The sequence below is a fragment of the Condylura cristata genome, unplaced genomic scaffold, assembly GCF_000260355.1.
Source record: "Condylura cristata isolate star-nosed mole 26May11 unplaced genomic scaffold, ConCri1.0 scaffold00035, whole genome shotgun sequence".
Classification (NCBI taxonomy): domain Eukaryota; kingdom Metazoa; phylum Chordata; class Mammalia; order Eulipotyphla; family Talpidae; genus Condylura; species Condylura cristata.
This window is the reverse complement of record NW_004567136.1, coordinates 7422834-7444460: the sequence shown is the minus strand read 5'-3', so window position 1 is coordinate 7444460 and position 21627 is coordinate 7422834. Positions and strand designations below refer to the sequence as shown.

The 21627-nt window shown below is 50.9% G+C and overlaps 1 protein-coding gene across 1 annotated transcript in view; it reads right to left on the bottom strand.

Moving 5' to 3' along the window:
* The window catches only part of ADAMTS17 (ADAM metallopeptidase with thrombospondin type 1 motif, 17), a 195371-nt gene that overhangs the window by 11307 nt on the left and 162437 nt on the right, over positions 1-21627 (bottom strand). The window contains exon 19 of the mRNA XM_004692959.1: positions 20150-20285. Coding sequence (XP_004693016.1) covers positions 20150-20285 — 136 coding nt within the window. The remainder of the gene's footprint in view (positions 1-20149; positions 20286-21627) is intronic.

Here is a 21627-nt window from a genome sequence, read left to right as displayed (position 1 = left end):
CCTCATGACCGGGGCCCAGGGCCCAGCAGTGGAATGGATGACACAGCCCCAGCACACACAGATGCGGGGATCCATCTATGGCCTGCCCTTCCCCACCACAGGGTGCTCCCTGCCTCCCGGAGCTGAGAAAAGGCGCCCCTGCACCCCTCCTCAGAGCATGAAGATCCCTGTCAGATGAACTGAGAAGTTCTCATTTCCTGGGACCTGCTGGGATTCAAACCAAGCTCTGCCTGCAGCTAATGCAGACTCTCGAGGACCTGGACCTGGAATCTCAGGGAATCCAGTCCATGATTCCAGGCACCGTGCTGGACACACTGATGCAAACACAGCCAAACACCCCGCGGGCCTGCAGCCGCTGGGCCTTCAGTGTCCAGGGCTCACTGGTCAGGTGGAGCTGAGCACGGGGGGACATGGTGGTGTGTGCGTGCGTGCTGCAGTTATAAGGAGGCACCGACTGCCCTGGCCGAGGGCCTGGGGCCGGGGAGGTGATGCGATACTGGAGCTGAGTCTTGAACACCAGCAGGGTGGTTGGCTGTGCATGAACTTGGCCACTGCACACTGCTTCACTTGGGGGTTACTTGCCATTCGAATGCTGGACCAGAATGCAGTGCGCGGTGGAGCAAGGCCTGCTGGGCCCAAATCCAGTGATTTGGGGAAGTAACTACATTCCATCAAACAATTTATATGACCATTACGGGGTAAGTCGGATTTGTTTTTAATTGTGTCCTAAAAACTTTAACGGCAACATTTATTAGCCAAGTTTGAATCAGTGGCTCTTTTAAAAGCAATGAAACTGTCATTCTGGAGGACGCCACCATTAACACACCCCTAATTCTGGCCACACTCCCTACTCCCTTGGAGGTGGGATGGACGTCCTTCTCTGTCCAGCACTCTCAGCCCCTCTGGACATCCTTCAAGTTCACTCTTTCCAAGCAGACCCTTGGGCAGCTCCGTCACCGCGTAAGATTTTTTTAAAAAAACTGCTGCTATTTTTGTGGGGGTGGCGTGGGGAATGGGATCAAAACAGTAGGGGGAGGGAAACGCACTGGACTATGGTGATGGCATACGGGTGATTTGGTGATGGGAAGCCCACGGGGATGACAGCTGAGATGGAAAAAGGCACACAATGATGTAAAAATAAACTATTATATTATTAAAAAACAAAACAAAACAAAAACAAACTGCTGCTATAACAAAGTACCATACACTTAATGGCTCAAAACAACAGAGATTTTGGGCCTCCTTAGTGGCACAGGGAGTAAGCGTCAGCACCATGTAGCTCCCTGCAGCCACTGTAGCATGAATTTGATCCCCAGCCAGGGAGTGACCCACAGGGCGCAGCACACCTCTCTTGTCCCGCCCGCTGCTCCCCTCATCAGTGTACTTCGTCGACCTGCCTGTTCTGCTCCCCACTCTGCACTCTGTCTCTGGTGAATCCTCTCACTGCCCCTGCACCTCTGGTCTGTACCCCAGTTCTGTATGCATAACTACATCTAAAAAAAAAAATCACACTCTGAGATACTGAGGATGAGCACCAACAGATCTCCTCAGGAAGGCACGATTCAGCAACTTCAGTTCCAGCTGCCTCCTTCATGCCCCTCTGACGGGTGACCTCACCAGGCCACGCACTGCAGGGGTTACGAGCTCCATCATGTTCACAGGCCTGAGACGTTCCAGCTTCTATTCAAAATCCAGTTTCTAGTCAAATCTGGTTGAGATTTAAACTAGATAAAGGATCTTGTAAGGTGACTGAGCTGTCACAAAGGAATCAGAACAACTTCGGGGTCATTTACCTAACACAGGTATGTTATATTCACTAGAACGTGACTCTCAAACAGTGATAACCAAGGAAGAGAACGCGGCAAGCTTGTTTATTTTGGACAACTTCAAACTGCCATCAACAGTGTGAGATGTTCGATTTCAAAACAAGTATTCAAGCTGGCAAGTGGTCTGTCCAGCGGGCCAGTGCCAACTTTACCCGACTCCAGGATGCAGCAAGAGGAAGGGATTGGCATTGGCCAGCAGCTCTGTTGCTAACATCCCCTCTATCCTGTCATGCCGATAGCAGCATACTATCAAACTATCAAATGCCACATGTCACCGCGTAAAGAGCTTCAGCACAGGTTAAAGGGGAAACAGTCACGGGCGGTCAGGCCTGGCTCTGCGAGGGCCAGGTACATTCAGCTACGACCATGGCTGTAAATTCAACTCTCGACCTGGGCATCCGCTTTGCTCAGCGGAGCTGCCACTCCCCAAAGCCTGCTGCACCAGGCGGTCTGTGGGCGCCAGAACCAACACAGACTGACTTTATCTCAAACTGACTTTTTTCTAATTTTCAAAAAACCCCCATGACTCGAATGAAGGAAGCCTGAAAAGCAGCAGCAAGTACTAAATCCTGAAACTTGAGTGAGTCTATTGTCTCCGCTGAGCCCCGGGCCCCTCATCTGTCCAGGGGGCGGGCAAGAGCAGCGAACAGCGGGGCTCTTTTTATTGCACCTTGCAGGTGTTGCACTTTTTCACAAATGGAGGGTTTGCGGCCACCCAGCACCAGGCCTGCCTACTGGCCCCATTTTCCCAAAGGCATGTGCTCACTGGACTCCGCGTCACGTGGAGCCAAGGGACGTTCATTGTTCTTGTAGGATAGCGCTGTGCACACTTAACAGACCGCAGTCTAGAGTGAACATAGCATTTATACACCAAAAGGTTCCCGTGACTGGCTTTGCTGAGTGAACCCACCTACGCCAGCTCTGAGGCGCCACGTTGTGAGGTCAGCGCCAGTCTCTCTGGCCCATCTGAGTCACTCTCAACCCAGGGCAGATGGCAGCAGCCTGCTCTGAGAACGCTGCACGGCTCAGCGTCTCTGCACGGCTGCCTTTATAGGACAGACGTCTGTGGAAGCAGAAGCAGGAGAAAGCTGTGCTGGGCTTCACGGCGGACGGGGACGCTGGCTTTCTTCTTCACTCTTCAACACTCTCCGGGGCGGCAGGACGATGCTTTGCAGCTGCATGTTAAATATCTCCTCAGAGTCGTCCACCTGAAACTCAGAAGTTATGAGTTCTCACGTACATTTCCCCGAGAAGTAATGTTATCCCCATATTTATTTTGTAAAGGAGGAAATGAAAAGCATCAGGCGGAGAGACTGTGACTGTGAGCTTGTCTGGAGTCGACGTTATCACTGCAGCCCTAACTGTGGCGATGGTGATTGCCCGGCGTTGGCAGTTTTCCATTTTCCCCCTCAAAGTCCTTTGAGTCAGTTTAGAGAGTTCTCACTGCTGGGAAATGGGACAGGGTGGGAGGGTGGGAGGGGGGATGTCCACACTTGGCCATAACATGGTTAAGGGGTAAAGTTCCTAGAATGGCCTCTCCAGAGCTAACACCAGCTAACCCGCTACGAGTGCTTCCATGTGCCAGCAGCATTCAAGAAATGACAGGATTCAACTCACTTGCTCCTTGCCGTGACTCCATGTGGTGCCACCTTAGAGGTGAGGACGTTAGGTGACTTGCCCAAGGTGACCCTTTCTTTAAGGGGAGCAACCACCGAGGTGGATCTCAGCTCCATGAGATGTAATTTGCCGCCCATATCAGGCATCCATCGAGAGCAGAATTCAGGATGTTGAGAGTTGTGAGACCGCCATCACGGTCAAGGCCACACATGGCACGGTACCCAACTTCTGTTCTTCAAAGTACAACTGAAACATTCTGCGCCTCCTTCAACGTCTGTTTGAAGGATGCTGGAAGATGCTGGAAGTGAACTCTGTAATCTTTTTTTTTTTTTAAGATTTATTTATTTATTCATACAGAACTGGGGTACAGGCCAGAGATGCGGAGGGTGAGAGGCTTCACCAGAGACAGAGCGGGGAGCAGAACAGGCAGATCGACGAAGTACACTGCTGAGGGGAGCAGCGGGCGGGTCAGGAGAGGTCTGCCGCGCCATGTCGAACTCATGCGGAAGTGGCTTTAGCTTCTCAGTGCTGTGCTTTAACCCGCTGCGCCACCAGGGAGAGCCGAACTCTGTAATCTTAAGAGGCCGGTGGGGCCAAGGCATGTCTACGGGGCGTTCAGCCCGCAGCGTCTGCCGTGCCAAGGATGGGGCGGGTGGTGGCTGTGTCTTTCCTCTGTGTCTCACCCAAAGGGGCTTCTCTGCGCCATTTGCTGGCCACACGTCCCAGGCCCCGGCTTTCTTCTTCGCTCTGCTTCCCGCGTTCCTATCACACACACATGCTCACTTGACTTCTGGTTGATCGACTACACTATTTCCAAGCATGCTGTCCCAGGAAGACTGGGAAAAGAAGACCTCCTCAGATTAATGGTATGACGTGGTTTTCCCAGGACCCCAGCCTAGTACCAGTCCAGGGCACCCAAGTCCTGAACCGAGCGGGCTGCAGGAACACCTGCAGGAACGACCTGATGAACCCCAGAGGAGTCCCCGCCCAGCTGTCCCAGCTGTCCAGCCCCACAAAATTATTGAACATGAAATATGCAAGCAGATGTCCCCGACCTTCCCCACCACTGCTGACCCACTTGGCTATGAAAATGCTCAGAATTTCACAAGACTCTCTGGAAATGGGAGGTGCAGTGAGCCAGCTCTGTCCTCTGGAGGGGACGCAGAGGGGAAGAGGCACCTGTGGTCCGAGCACAGCAGTGGCTGACGCCGGGCGCCCTGTGGGGGTCCTGGCTCACAGCTGCAGGGGATTCACAGCTTCCCAGCCTGCTGCCACTGCCTTTAACCGCAGCCCTCCTTTAGTGCCTGTGCCCTCCTGCTGAAGGCGACCCTGACTCCCCCAGAGCAGACAAGAGCCAGCCCGGCTCCTGGCCCATGACCTCCGAGGTGACTCGGTCTATTTCGAATCCCTCTGCCTCATAAACACGGCTGAGTCACAGGGGGTGGCTCTGAGGGGCCTGGCTTGTACAGAGTCGTGTCCATGCTGAAGTTGAGAAGAAACTTCGTGGGGTGACAGGAAACTTCGTGGGGTGACAGGCATCTAGGCTGAGCTACGGAGGACAGCTGAGGACAGGGGGCTGCTCAGTGGCTGGCATCCTGCCAGCGCACCAGCTGACGTGAGGAAGCGCCCAATGAGCATCACTGTGGGACGGTCCTTAGGCCGATGACGGCCCTGGCGCTCTGACAACGGGCCCAGTGCAGGGGACCCCTGGCACTCCACTTTGGGGGTTCCAGACCTGTGTGAGCGGCTGCCTAGAGGAGAGCAGGGCTCCCCATCGCACCTCTGTCTTTTTTTACTGCCTAACTCTCATGGCCCTTCCTTTCCCAGAGGCCAGCCTGGGGCATTAGGACCCAGGAGTCAGGTCCAAGGGGTGCTCCACCTGGCATCTGGCCCACCTGGCGTCTGGCCCTCCTGGCACGGCCCACCACCCAGCCACGATGCTAGTGCCATACCACTGTCTCCTGCTTGCACCCCAACATGGGATCTCGTCTCCCTCCCAAGTTACTGATGAACCTCAGCCACGGCTTCAGTCAAGTGGCTTCCTCACTCTAACGCCTTCAATGGCTCCCTAGTGCCTACTGTCTCACATCCAGAGCCTGGCAGCGAAGGCCCAGTCTGATCATTTAATCCTCCGTCAGCCTATGCTCCTCCACTGTTCCACTAAAAATTACATTTTCTTTTAAAGATTTATTTATTTATGCAGACAGAACTGGGGTACAGGCCAGAGATGCAGGTGGTGAGAGGACTCACCAGAGACAGAGCGGGGACCAGAAAGGCAGACTGATGAAGTACACTGCTGAGGGGAGCAGCAGGCAGGACAGAAGCGGTCTGCCGCACCCTGTGGGCCAGCTCCCTGGCCAGTCTTGGCCAGGCTTGGCCAGGCGGGGATCGAACTCGTGCTGCAGCGGCTGTGTCTGGCTTCCTAGTGTTGCGCTTTAACCTGCTGCGCCACCAGGGAATCTTGGGGGCCTGCACCAAAAGTTACAAGGGCTTTTCCGGAATGTATGTCAGCAAAGAAAAATTAGACTTCTACTGAGGAAAATAAGAATTTGGACAGATCGTAGTAAGATGCCCGAGGATAGCTGTCCCCTGCTCTGGCCGGCCAGTGTGTCCCCCCCTCGCCCAAGGCTTGCTTGCAGTCAGGCTCACTGGCTGTTAGTCTAAACATCTGAAATCTTAGGGATCTGTGTGGGCCAAACCACGTGCCCTGTGGAATCGCCCACTGCTCCCCTGCCTGCCACCTGGGCCTTAACACCGCAGTTTTCTGAGGGAGTCGTGGGGGACCGCACCTAAACCCAGGTCCAATTTTCCCTACCGTAAACGCCGGGAGCACCCTTACTCTCCCTTCAGCACAGATGAGCGGCAATGTCCATCATCCACGGGAACCGCCCGCACAGCCGCGCCCCCCGTTCCGCACAGACTCAGGCGCCCCCAGGCTCAGGGCAGAGCAGCCCGAGATCTGCACCCCTCTTGCAGCACACGCAGTCGCCCTCTCCTCAGCGGCGGGTCCTGCCGAGGCAGCGTGTTCTCCGTACACCACAAAGCTCAGCTCCGGCACGTTGGAGAGACACTGCGTATGAACGCTGCTGGCTAATAAAAGTACCAGCAGTTTCCTATAAAAAGTTACAGTGGGATAAATCCACACTAAAATATTCATGTCCTTTACTTCACTTCAAGAACGATTCAAACATCTCAACCACATGGAGTCACGGCAGATGCTGGGCAGATGTTCGCTCCCAAGCAGGAGAGACAATAATTAGTCTCAATTAACTGCTCAGTAAATTATGTAATGGAGACCTTCAGCCACTCAGCCCTGCAGGCTGGCTGGGCCGCCACAGTGGACCTGTCCAAACTATTCCGAAACTTTGGACTGCTCTGGAGAATTCATGTTCTGAGTCGATTGCAACGGGTCTTGGCATGCGAGGAAATAATGAATACCATAACTACTTGCAATTGAAAATAATAATTTGTTAATCATTTTAATGGCTAATGAGCTACAGAAACCATGTTCCTGGGTCTTCCAAGCAGAGAGGAAAGAGCCGTAAGATTTTTGGCTTTATGAAGCTTTATGACGTCTATGGCATGAAATCCCCCTGGATGCGTTGGAGAGTTTTTTTCATGTCAGAACCGTCTATGCTGCTTCTCCTTGACTGCTAAACGGTCTCCCAAATATACGTCAGCAAAGGTGCTTCTGTCTAACAGACATTTAAGGATCTCCCCCCAGCAGAGGCATTGAGCGCCTGGCTCCCACTCCTGGCCCTGATTCCAGGACTCCAGAGCAACGACTTGCACATCAAGTCTTACCGACGGAGCCTGGAGGCATCTTCTCCGTCCTTTGAGTGTTGCATGCTGTCCAGTTTTACTTTTGGGTAAGCAACAGGACCTGTCTCGAGACCGACAGAGGTGTCCACTCTCTGGTGAAATCCTTGGGGCCTCTGAGTCTAGACTCCGCTCTCTTCACCCTCAAAAGCCTGGACACATTTGGCCATGGTGCTCTTGTCTGAGGACTTGCCTTATCCCTGGGTCTTTTGAAGGGATGTTTCTAGCACAGAACCTTGTGCTTGTTGAAGACCCAACAACAACAACAATAACAACAGCTACCACAATAATTATATTATTCCATAGTTGTGCATTATGAATGCACAACTGAATGGTGAGTGGAACTTCCTAAAATGACCTTCGTGTTGGTTTTCAGGGCAACTTCATCCACATTTTCACTTGCTTTCAGACTCTTCTACAGTCATAGATTTTTTGTTTATTTAGTAGAAATTGTAAGTGTAACTCATTAACCTTGAAGAAATCAGGAAGGTAGATAATAAAGAGCAAGAGAACCGAATCACACGTGCCCCTCGTCTGTCTCTTAAACGTCTCTTCTTTGATGTTGATGTCATAGCATAAACACATCATTTTATATTTTGCTTATTTCACTCTTGATAGACTTGATTCTTAGGTGATCAAAACGTCTTTTCTCGAGAGTGATTTTTTAATACTTACACAACACTCCATTGTATACAGAGCCAAGTTACTCAAGTAGTGCATTCTTGTGGGACACTTGGGAGGTTGCCAATCATGTCCATATTTTGGATGATGTCCAAAGGGTAGAAACTGAAGCCCCGGATCAGAGGTGTTGAGTGACGCCTGCGGAAGAGCAGCAGGGTCTGCGCGTGGAGAGGAGCTCACGGCAATGCGGCTGGTGCTGTCTGCCCCACCAGCCTGTCCAAACTAGCCTGGCGTGTGATGACACTTGAGATATGTCAGGCACCAGAGGGCTGGTGTCCCACATCCCTCTACATCTGTCTTCTTTCGCCAGTGCACATAGCCCTGTTCTGGATCCAGGCCAGTGCCACATGCAGATGCATGTGCAGTCCTCACGTCCTGCTCTGCACACAGCTAGCTGGTCAATGTCCCCTCAGCAAATCCATGCTCTCCTGTGGTAACTGGTTCAGCTCCAAGTGCATAAGAAATAACAACACTCACCGGACCGTTCTATGCGCAGATGTTACGAGCTTTAGTCTTCACTTAATTCCCAACTTGATGAGGAAGGGGAATGCCTGCAAAGCAGCCCTCCAAGTCAATTTTTTTTTGAGTGGGGGCGAGATGGGCTCTCCCCTTAAGTGCCAGCCAGCTCTGCAGTGAAGTGTCACACCACAGCCTCTGCATATCTCGCCCCACCTCACAAATCAGGCAGGGCCTCTGTCCTGTGTCTCACGGCATGCATTCTTCCTACAAGGCTGGAGTTGCCTTGTATCCCTGCCCATCTTCACCACTCAAAGGCAGCCTGGCACATCGTAGGTGCTCAGTTAAGTGTGCTAAATGAGTGAATGGAGGCACAGCCTTAAATGCTCAGGCTGAGTCTAATGTCAGTGGACACCCTAGTGCTCCCACTTTTGAGTTGATGCTAAATGTGGGTGCTGTATTCTGCTTATATACATGTATATATAAAGGTTTTATTTTTGTTTTAATAATACCATTTTGATTAGGGAAAGGTTTAATTTAATTAAACATACATATAGGAACATATATAAATTCTAAGGGTATTGATGAATTTTTACAAAGCAAGGTATTTAACAAATGATATGAAGATAAAAACATTCCCAGCACTTCAGGAGAACTTCTTATACTCTTCCAGAAATTCTAATTTCTACCACCAAGTAGGTGTGCCTGGTTTTGAACTTTATAGAAATGAAATTACAGAGCACACATTCTTTTGTCTTTTGTGATCAACTTCTTTCATCCAGCACTGCATTTGTGAGATTGAGCCATACTGTTTGTCATATACTCATCCATTTTCACTGATGCGTAGTATTCTACTGGGCGACTAGACCACATGTCTCCTGGTACTGTGGGCTCATGTTTGAATTGTTATAAATATTAGGCTCTTAGAAGTAGCATTGCTCTTAATATTCTTTTATGTTTTCTACATTTTGTTTTTATGTAACATTTCTGGATCATGAGAATTTGTTCAAATACACTTCCAAAGTGGTTATACCAGTTTATACTCACACCCAGCAACAAATGGTAACTCCTCTTGGTCCATGTCCTTGTAAACACTTATTATCATCTGTCTTCACCACTTTAACCAGGCTGATGGGTGTAAAAATAGCCTTAGTCCCCTTTTTCTTTCACTCTCTGGTTTATCAGATTTTAATGCCATGCCTTAACTCGCAGCCAATGCTAAACATATCCATTATATATTTCTACTTTTCTGTTTTCTCTTTTCTTTTGATTCTTTTGTTATACATTTTCTTTTCTGTTTTTTTCAGACTATATAACACTTACATATTATACTTCCATTCCCACTTCCAGCTTTGATTTAGTTTTAGACATAACTAAATGCTCACTACCAGTCCTTTTACCAATGTGCCCCCAACATGGTTACAAGAAGAGCATTCTATCTTACGGGGATTGACAAACTATGGCCTGAGGGCCAAATCTCTTCTGACACTTGTTTTTATAAATTAAGTTTTAGTGGCACACAGCCATGCCCATTTGTTTATATATTGTCTGTTGCTTTTATAGTGGTATAATGATAGCACCGAGTAGTTACAACAGAGACCACATGGCCTGTAGAGTTAAGATATTTAATATCTTCCCTTTATAGAGAAAGAATCCTGGTCTAACGGATTTCTCTAGAAGGCTTCACGGACCCCATGGCCTTAGTTCTTACACATTGAAAACTGTTTGTCTAAAGCCTTGATACTTGAAGGATAACTTGGCTAGATATAAAATCCCCAGTTTACATTATCCTTTCTGGCCTGTAATGACACTATTTACAGTCTTAGGTCCACTGAGAACTGGGGGTGGGTGTCCCACTCCATAGAATTGGGTGGGGGATAGAAGTGAGGGAAAGCAGAGGGACTGTCCCAGTTCCAAGGGAGCCCAGGCACAGGTCTCTGAGCTCATGGCTGTCCACACCACAGAGCCCTGCCTAGAACTGGCCTGTGACAGGAGACTGACAACATGTAGAGATGCAGACAGACTACCAGGAGCTCCCTGGGCACAGATGGAGGGGACCTGGATCAGCCTGTTTTCCGGCTTCATCTGTATGGTTATCACAGGAGACTTGCTAGAAACTCTGCTGCCCTGACCCACCACCCCAAAAATGTGGCCCGAGAGAGGAGGTGTGGAAGTTCCTTGCCTATGAACTTGGGTGCCAAGCTTCCTGTCCCCCTTTCCCCACCTCCATCACCAGAGCTTCCTGTGTGTAGGGCCCAGAGCCCCCTTGAGGGTCCTATCTGTATTCTCGATGCAGTTAGGGTCACCAGGCTTCCAGCTCTCAGGAGTGGAGATGGCTGATGGCCTTTCCCCTTACATCAGCCCCATCCCCTTCCTATGTGAGCATTTTGGCCTCTGCAGTGAATTCTAAGTCAAGGGGTTCAATCCACCAGAGCTGCTTGTTCCCCCAACCTTCTGGAGCTGAGATTTCTAGGAACCTTAACTACCATGTCAGTGGTCCCCAGCATAAGACCTGGGCAGCATCAAGGACAACTTGTCAGAGATGCAGGCCCTCAACCTACCCCCTCCCCCCCAGACCTACTGAATCAGAGCCTCTAGGGCTTGGTGTGGTCACCTGTAAGCTAACACATGAGAGTCCAGAGGATTCAAGTATACTGGCTATGAACACTAGCCCTGATCTTGTTTCTGACTAGACCCCTGAGAAAGCCTGGCTCTCAGGTCACCCCCTGTCCTCCCAGACAACTCACTGGGCATGTGCAGCTGAATGTGATTTCTCTCCCCGTTCTCAAGATTCTGAGCAAAGCTCTTTCCCAGTGGTCAGGGAGCCCTCTCTTCCCAGGCAGTGGGTTAGAAGCTGCGGCAGAGAAGATGCAACTGACGCGCTCGGCGAGGGCGAGCACACATTCACTACCTCTGGGCTGCTCATTTCTGATCATGGAGCTATAAGGAATTCCTCTTGGAAATTGTGTGCTTATGTTTCATCAGTTATGTGCGCCTTCCTTCGTTGGCATTTAAATCCAAGTATAAGTTAGCAGGCAGAAGTGCTGGCAGCCCCCAGCATTTGACATCCGTCCACATCAAGTGGAACTTCATTACTTCCCGCCATCATTCCAGCCTGGGCTGTAATGAGCCACCTGGGCAGGACACATCTGCAAAGTTTCTGGTCACGCACTGAGCCCGTAACCCAATCTTGGGGTTCGAATGACTCTGAAACCCTTTCATAATCCCTTTTCCTCCCCAAGTTCTACTCGATTCCCGCTGACAATATTATCTGATGTTCTCAAAGAGAGAGTTCAGAAACATTCATGGTGTTAGAAATGAACCACTCGAGATTTTCCTGCTGTCTCAATTTACCCTGAAATACATAAAAATTATATAAACTCGTCCTGACAAGAAGGGGAATGTTAGCATCCACTCAGAACTTCCCCCAATCTTTTACTGCCTGGAAAATACCAGCGTGGGTTATTTAAATTCTGTAGTCACACACTGTATTAAAAACGTGTGTGTGTGTGTGTGTGTGTGTGTGTAGTGTCTCATGAAATGATGGATAACCCATAAAATGCTGCGTCCAACAGCTGGCCCATGTTTATCATTAATATAGTTTTGTAGCTGAGCGATGATGATGGTTTTGGCTAGTGTTCACCCAAAGCTTACCCGGGATGAAGAATTTATAGGCATTACTTCACCTAATCTTCTCAAGACGTCTACGAGAGGGGTTCTGATTTTCCAGTTTATAGATGAAGAGATCAGGTGACATGCTCATGAGTTTGCCTACAGCTAGGGAGGGGGGCTGGGCCCTGAACACTGTGGGCTGCTGCCTCCCCAAGTCCAAGATCTCAATCCCCCCCAACCCTCCGCCAGTGGGAGGCATGGAGAGAACATGCCCCTCTTTCTGATTAGCTACTGAACCTACAAATTGGGTGTCTTCCTGTCTCTACAGACAAGGACACGATGATGTGAGGGTAAGGATGTAGCCTTCTTGTTTGTATTACCAACTTTAAAGTAAATGGCGTTCAGGCCGCTGACAAGCACACACAGACAAAGGAAGGCTCAGAGCGATTGCTGCAGGGACTGACGCTGACAGAGTCCAACAAGAGAGGCTTCTGGGAAGCTTCAGCAGAAGGCCAAGTCTAGAGACAGGTAAGGTCAGGCTCCCCTGTGGGAGGGACAGAGCAAGAGCAGAGCCTATCACCACGGCACAGGGAAGGCAAATCACGCAACCACCGGGCAACTGGATGCTCTGGGGCCTTCAGCCCACCCATTGTCAAAGGAGCACTTGTCTAAGTCAGACACCTGCTCCCCAGTGGGCAAACACTCATGGCCCTGGAGCTTGACCTGATTTCAACGCAACGCTGCTGACCTTGGAGATCGCTGTTCTGGGCTGAAGGCAACTTCCCCACCGGTATGGAATAATCTGCTCAAAGGACTCCTTAGGTCTGGGTCCTGCTGGACACCGCAGAGTGAAGAACACACCCTGGCGCACATGCTCTACAGATACAGATATCTCACCCTTGTGGGAAAGAACAAGAAAAAGAAGGGAAGAGTAAACCAAGGAGCGACACGGACAATGGTGCAGGGAGCGAGAGGTAGCCTGCCGTCCTGGCTGTGAGCTGGACGCCGTGTTTGGCCACAGTGGCACTCTGGGGGCGTCAGAGCCAAAGACGGTGATGCTGGAGCAGGTCGGTTTTCTTCATAGCCAGAAGCCTGGAGCCCGGCCACACATGCCTCTGCCACCTGTCTGCTCCCTGTGACACGTGCCCCCGTGCTCTGGGGTCTGAGCGGGAGTGCGGGCCCCTCTGAGCCTCTCCCACTCCCTGGCACCAGACCTCTTCCAGCATCTCTCCATGCCCCTGGGCCTCCTGGGAAAGCACTGTCATATTTGAGCTCCTCACCTAGATGGCGAGGCCCTGCATCTTAGTATTTTTCCAGCATGGTCTAGACAGCACTAAGAACAAGCCAGAAAACAAACCAAGTAGCGGATTTGGCGAAACTGGTCTGTTTAATTTCACGCTTTGACACTCTGGCAGGGCATGTTCGCTTCCAGAGAAGGGAGCCCCTCCCCTGTGGCTTCCTCTTCACCCCTCTGAACGGAAGTCCAGTTCAAGGTCCTCTGCCAGCCTTTCTGAGCCCCCCTTTTGAATAGTGATGCAAAGGGTCCTTCTTTGTGCAACAGCAGAAGTAGGTGGTACTATTTTATATTTAAAACGATTTACTTTTATTTATTTATGCACATAAGGACTGGAGTGTCGGGACTGAAATCCAGTGCTGAGGGGAGCAGTGGGCAGGACAGGACAGGTCTGCTGCTCCCTGTGGGTCAGCTCCCTGGCTGGGGATCACACTCAGGTTTTAGCAGTGATAGTGCTGAGACTTAACCTCCAGGCCACAGGGAGGCCCGAGAAAGAGAACTTTCTCTAGGATTCACAGGAACACGGAGTCCATGGTTGGGACGCAGAAGCACGAGAGGCCGAGCAGTGGCTGCTGAGGCTGCAGGACCAGCAGCATTTTTTTCCACTGTCACACCTGATCCAGTTACACCCCAGGAATTGGCACTTGTGTTGTTGGTATAATTTGGGGGTTAAAATAACCAGGAGAAGCTTGGGGTTTGGTAACAGGTTCTACCCCCATCATAAAGACTTTGGAAAAACCTCTCATGCTTTGAAAATCCTACAGCTGCTGATGTTGAAAGTTCACAACCAAGAGTAACACGCCCGCCGGGAGACCTCTCCTAGCAGCACACAGGAATTCTCCGGCACAGGAGCCCTGCTGCTGTCAGACTTGCAGCTGACCCACATCTGTTGAAAGTTCTTTATTTTTTAGTTTTGGTTTGATGTGACATCAAGGGCCTTTACATGTTTGGGGTACAAGCTGCTGATGTGGCCTCCCCAGTGTCACTTTCCTCCTCTGGCTCAGAACGCTCCCATTTTCCTCACTTGCCAACAGAAGCACATGTGGGCTCAGCCAGAGTGAGCAGACCTTCTTCAGTAGCCTGGGTTCTGAGTGAGCAGCTCCTGAGGGAAGGGAGCTGCTCAGAGCCTCGCAAAGTCCGCTCTGCCCACTAGATCTGGCACCCAAATTCCTTCTTTCAGTACCCCTTCACAGTTGCAGGAGTTACTCCACATCCTTTCTGCAGCCTTATATCGTTGGTACATTTCCCAGTTTGATTCCTGTTGCCTGTGATCAAAGATCCTCATTGTGTACTTGTCTTGATCTAACATCTTGCTTCACTAAAGAAAAAGGCAAATGTGCCTTAGAAATAGAGGATCCCAAGTCACTTTCTTTGTATTGCCATGCTAGAACTGAGGTTTTGGAGCAGGTGCACGGAGGTTGGGGGAGAGAGCAGGAGTTCTGTATTAGCTAACTGGGTGGCTGCTCCCACAACCCCTCCGTCATCTCTTCAATGGGAGTACAAGGTTGGCTTATTTTTCTGGTGGGCTGCATTGTCACTCTGGGCAGCCTACGATCCAAATTCTCCTTGGGAAACAGCATAATAGAGGTGTGCTCCCAGTGCATCAAAAGAATACATCAGAAGTGTGTTGGTCTGTGTTTCTGTTTTTATTCAACTACCATACTGTTTTGATTACTACTACTTTGGGGTATAGTTTGAAATCATGGCATGTGATACCTCCATTTATCTTCTTTACTTTAGGGCTGCTTTAACTATTTGGGGTCTTCTGTAGTTCCACAAAAATTTTAGAATTTTGTTTGTTCATTTTCCTGAAGAATTTTGCTGGGATTTTGACAAGTACTGCATTGAATTTGTAAATTGCTTTAGGCAGTATTGTCATTTTAACAATGTTTATTCCTCCAGTCTATGAACACGGGCTATATTTCCATCATTGTGTCTTCTTTTGACAGTGTCTTACAGATTTCAATGTATATATAGATCCTTTATCTTCCCTTGCTCAATTTACTCCCAGGTATTTCATCCTTCAGTGTAACTGTAAATTGTAAATTTTTCTTAATTTTGCTTGCTTCTAATGATTTGCATATAGGAGTGCAGCAGAGTTTTTGTGTGCTGATTTTTTATCCTACCACTTTGTTATGTTCCTTTATTGCTTCTATAGTCATTTTTTTTTTTTTTTGATCGTGGTATCTTTGGATTTTCTATATGCATTGGATGAAGGAAACCATGTCACACACCATTGACAACATTCAAACAGGCATTTGTGGCCTTAGCAAACAGGCAGCCAGCCTGACTGATTTCATGTGCAAATCCTTTCCTGGGATATTTCAGACTTCCTGTAAGGCTCTCTTGGGGATGGTTCCAAGCAGAAGCAGAGAAAACCATATATAACTTTAGACTCTGTGAGTCTCTCCAATGTGGTTCTCCACGCTCCTCTTTCATATACCACCTATTTCCTATCCTTATTCTTCCAGGATTGAAGCCTTTCCTAGATAAGGTTCCCCTAAATTTATTCCCAGACAAAAGAAATTATGAGAGGTTAAATCTCTTCCCACCCACGGCAATGTCTTGGAAACCCTTCATTGCATTCCTTCCTTGACACAGTGACCTTCAGCTCGACTGCTGTAGGAGAAGCTGGCATGCCTCCCAGCTAATGCTCCCTACCCCTGGGGCAGAAGGATAATGCTGTAAACCATGGGGAACTCCCAAGACTTGAAACATTTGGAAAAGCAGATCCTCAAGGAACCGAGCTCAGCCTTCAAAAGTGCAGCACAGGTAACAGGTGGGCAGAGACTCTGCTTTAGAGGGTTGGAAAGAACCCAAGCTCCATGATGCACCTCGCAGGGGCCTTCTGAGGCTTAGGAACCTGCCAATGTTGATCTTTCTGAAAAGGCTCAAGTGGTTTTCCAGGGAGGAAGAGATGCAAAGTGCTTCTATAAGGCATAAGCTCAACTATTTAAATAATTTAACATGCACGCTGGGGTGGGACCAGAGTGCACACATTACTCAGTGAAGTCATCCTGTTTATAGGAAGGCTCCTGCCCACAGCTTTTGTCAAGTTCATTTGAATTGTTTCAACGGTACGTAAAAGTTGTTCATGCTTATTCTGATATTTGTTTGGGGGATAAAGGAGGCAAGGGATTATTTTCAAGGTAGGATTTGACTGAGTGATGCAAGCTGGGACCCAGAGGAAAAGGGACAGGTCTGCAAGGTGTGGAAAGACCCTCAGAGTAGAGACCTTCATGCTGGACAGAGACTGGGGTCCCCTTTCAGTTCTCAAGGCCCTTTCTCATTTCGTCTGGTACTAACTGTGCCAGGTGGGTAGGGGAGGGCTCTCATAGTAAGGAGCCATGTGTACATGGTATAAATATGTTAAAAAGAAATGGCCAAGTAAGTGGATGGATTAGCACATGACACTGTCATCCTTTTTATGCCACAAAAGCACAAACCACTGCTTAGAGACAGACGCCCCCTCCCCTCCAGGGAGGGCGTCAAGGACACCAGCAGCCACGGAGACAGTCCTGTCTCCTACGTGCAAACCCAGCTGCCTCCTGCTGGTGCCCCCACTTTTGTCTTCTGGTGCAGCATATCTGTGAGGCCACCGGAAGATGACTGGCACAGGGAGAGGGGCAGTCAGCCTCTGTTCCCAGGGTCTCGGGGAAGGTCGGTGAAGTTGGGCGTAACTTCCCAGCAACCCCCTCTGGGGAGGACACAGGGAGAGCGGGTGGCAGCCGGGGGAACGCTCCTCTCCCACTGAAAGGTGATGTTCTGTGCCAAATTCTCCACCCTAAGGCTCCTAACCAGCGGCTCAGGGAGCGAGCTGGCTCTTATAGCAGGGAGGACAAGCCATTAACGTGACCCAGGGATGCTTGGTTGAGAGGGGCGTGGGGAACTGTCCCCAGCATCTCTGGTCCTGAGATGCCTGGGTCATGTGGGGCGCTGGCCGCCGGCCTCTGCTCCCGGTGGAAGCTGCCAGGGGCGTCTGCGCATAGCCCTAGAACCCGCAGCGCTGAATGCACACCTCTCCACGGTTTATTCCTCCAGCTGGAGCACTTCCTAACTTAGGTAAGTAACGGCTTCGAAACTATTGAACTTAAATGCAAGTGATGGCTCGTAACGGTTTAAAGCACAGCACGATGCAGCTGTTTCAGTGCCAGTTCGAGCCCCAGCCATGGAGGTGACCCACAGGCGCGGCAGACCTCTCCAGACCCGCCCGCTGCTCCCCTCAGCAGTGTGCTTCATCTATCTGTTCTGCTCCCCACTCTGTCTTTGGTGAGTCATCTCACTGCCCCTGCACCTCTGGCCTGTACCCAAGTTCTATATGCATAAATAAGTAAATCTTAAAAAAATAATATATATATATATACATAAATGGAAGTGAGGCTCTGGAAGCTGGATAATGTCAGAAAAAAAGTTCTGGAATTCAACTAAATTTCTCATAACTCATGTACCACTGGTAAGACATATAACAGCTTATTCTGTGCACACTTAAGATTTACCTGTTTTAATTTAGAGGAATGCAGAAAAGAAAACATTTGAGTTTCAGAATAGCTAGAAATAGGTTAGACAATGGAATCTTTTCAGATTTTGCTATACTTAAGGTTTCACGTGTTCAGGCTTCATTCTTAAGTCGTGATCTCTTTCTCCACCCCCCCTCCAAGAACATGCATTCATAGCCACATGAGGAATTCTATTCAAATTTAACCTCAAACAGGGCAAACCATGTCAAGATAATTGAACCACGAAGACAATTTAAAAAATCAAATATACTTCCTTGCAAACGACTTCAATTCAATTGTTAGCAAGATGTTCAATCTTCTTTTTCTGAATCGCTCTAATTCAATGTACAGTATACTATGTACTGCCTGGGAAGAAGTTCAATTCCTCAGTTCTCTGGGGAAATATCTAATAGCTTGAACTGGCCTTTCAAGTGGTCTATAAGCGCTAAACGACTGCAGAAGTATGAACTGTGGGAGCATGGCCTAGGCGCCTCAGAACAAGCCGTCTCCCACCATCTCCTCCTTCCCGTGCCAGGACTCTCAAGCCTGAACCTGAAGAGCTGGCACACGGTTACTCTGAGATGCCAGGGCCGGCGGGACCACGCCCCTGCAGACCGGTCAGCGAGGTGAGGCTGCGGTCGCTCACCACCACCCACGCGATCTGCACGGTGCGGCGCCAGCGTGCTCGCGCGGCCGTGCGAGAGGGAGGCGGTGGGCCCGGCGCGTGGGCGCGCGTCTGCTATGGCTTGGGACGGTGTCCACACATCTAGGGTTACGGCTAGAATAAAGAGGTGCTAATGGGGTACAGTTGGGGAAAGGAAAGTGTCAGGAACGCAATGGAAAAAGAGGGTGGAAGAAAAGTAACATTAAAGGGGAAACACAGGAAAGCGGGAGGGAAAAAGTCAAACATCTCTGCTGTTTTAAAGGTCAAATAGTCATGAAAATACAAAAAGGTGCTTTCACCCGCCAGACTCAACTGCCGGTAGCATTTTGGCTTCTTTAATGTAGTTTTTGCCAGTGGGTTTTGGGTTCTGTTTCCCAGTTCACGGGCTCTGTCTCAGGTGCTTTCTCTCTGCAGCAGCTACGTGTCCGCCAGCTGCCACAAGTCCCCACCCCCCACTATCCTGCCCAAGTTCAGTTTTTACTCCTGGATTAAACAGTGCATTTCTAGCACATTCGCTAAGGGCAACCCCTTCACTTTCTGCACCCACTACCGTAAGCCCACAAACATTATTCTCAGGGACCTTGCATGGCTCCCTGAGATCTTTCTTGCTCAGTCATGTCCTTGAACTCAACCTGACCCCACCTTTAACATCACTTGACCCCATCGATGTCACAGGAGCCAGGCTGTGACGCTTTCCGGGGCAGACGGACCTGCCCGATCTCGGCGACATCACATTGGCGAGTGTGAGTGGTGGATGGATCGATGGCGCTAGCGATGGTTTGTAAGGTGGCTGCTCATACCCAAGATGTCCCGGGAAACTCCCCAAACAAAGTGAGCTGCTCCTTACGGGCCTCAGGGTAGCATTTCAGCCTTACTGTGCCAGGAGCCATCTACAATCAATTTAAAAGCCCTCACCTGCTGCCTTGCCTCTCTCAGTCACACGCTTCACCAGCTTAACACACACAAGACGTCGGAGTGAAAACCAAACAATTCAAGAAAGTACCAGGCAGGTGGGCACAAGCCGAGCTTAGGAAACACCCAAATGGCCACGTCTACAATGAAACCTAGTGTCAAGAGGTGACTACGCCCTACCTGGGGTGCACTATCACAAAGCAACCCCACCTCCAGCCCAGGCGACGTGGCCGGGGGATGCCACCCTGCAGAGTCACTACGGCACGCCAGGCCCCCACTGCTGGAGGCCTCACGGGTGACACGACCCACCCAGTCCCACTTGTGGCAGCCCCAGAGAATTCACTCGGAGAGTCTGAGGGCCTCTGCCATGCACCGGGGCCCCGCACAGAGGCGCTGACAGACTCCACTCATCAGCCCCAGATCTGAACTCCCTGGAGTTCATTCCAGACACACCAGGGACACCAACACGTGCATCTCAGGGGCGGGGCCTCACGGGAGCTCAAGTTCTGACCGTGGCTTCCTTCTTCTCCGACCAGAGACTGGGGGAGCTGACCCGCACCAGTTGGTCTGCCCTGCGTGAGGTGCCCTTGACGGTCTCCCTTCAGTCACCTCCCAGCTGGCGAAAGCGCAGGTAGTCAACGTCAGCATTTTGAGCAAACGGCAAAAACGGGGCGTGGCCAGAGCGACCTGGGGTTGGCTGTCACCCCGCCTGGTGCGTGGGGGCTGCTGCCCCGACCCTGGCCGGCCCCAGCTTGGGCACAGGGCTCCTTACCGTGCCTGGCAGGGGTGTGAGTTGCACCTGCGGACCTGTGGCTCTGGACGGCTGGCCTGTGGGCAGTCGCTGTCATTCACCAGCGTCGTGGTCTTGTTCACAATCCGCGTGCAGGACACGATGGTTCTGCGTTCGCCTGGAAACCAAATCACAGAAACTGAGGGGTGGAGGCTGTAAACCGTGGCACGGCTGCTCGCTCACTCTGGGGGCTGTCAGGGGCCTCTGGAGATCAGTGTGCAATTCTGAGGGACTGCTGCCAGCAAGGTTGTGCTGGCCACAGAGAGGGACGAGCCTGTGCAGGCCACAGAGAGAGACGAGGCTGTGCAGGCTGGGGACGGGGGGGTGGGGGGGAGTGATCTCAGAAGAGGACCAGAAGAGGCAACTTCTCAGGCCATGTCCGGGGATGACTCAGCTGCCCAAGGCCAAGTTCTAATGTGGGTCTGTAACTTCTACCCTGAATCAGCAATCCTTTAATGAAAAAAACACCCTAAGATGTTTAGTGTCTGGAGTGCCAGTCTCAAGGAAATATCTGTACCCCGGTCCTCGACAGCTTCCCACTACAGAAGCCCTACGGAGTGAGGGACCGGAGGCTGGTTTGGTGGAGTCCCAGGTCCACCCCGTCCAAGCAGGCAGCCGAGAGCCCACCTGAGAACTCACCGAGCCAGCCAGCCGCTACTACAGCCTACAAGTCACCTGCTTCGGGCGAGTACCAACAGCCAGCCACCTTTTCTGTGCCTCAGCAACCTCAAGCGGAGGTTGGTCCCACCTCTCCTGCCCCACTGCCCACGAGCCCGCTCCGCGCCTTGGCAGGGTGACTAGTGACACTGGGTTAGGAGTTCAGAATGGCTTCTGACGGTTCCTCCTGAAAACCATGTGCTGGACCCCATGCCTTCTGTGCAGGCTGAGTGCGGCAGTATGACACTTTGCTCCTTGCAATGTCTGGGGTGCTCATCACCCAGTGTCAGAGGAGAGGAAATCCAGGAAGACGGCGGCCAGCCATCCTTTGCTTACAGTACAGCAGCAAAGTATGAGGTCAGGGCTCATGCTCCGAATGTCTTACCAACTTGGGGGAGGTTTCCTTCCCATGATATCCTAAGTGGGGTTGCTGTGGCCAACGGGAGAGGGTACTTGGATGCCCCTCCACCACATGGCGGCAGGTGCAGGTGTGTTCTGCTTCTCCGGGCCCCCTCTCCTTCCTATGCAGCAGCCACACACAGGCCCGACCTGCGCTCACAGGTCGGGGTCCCCGAGCACCCGGTTGGTTGGGCAGAATGCCTTTGTGTGGGGACACCCAGCTCTGTCACTTTGTGGAGGTTGGCTGTGGGGCGTGGCTGACTCCAGGGGGAATGCAGAGATACCTCTGGCTTCCCCAGGGATCTGGGCGCCGGTCACGGAACGCCCGGCTTCACCGCCCCCCAGGACACCCCGCACAGGGCCCGGGGCTGCTCACCGCCCCCCAGGACACCCCGCACAGGGCC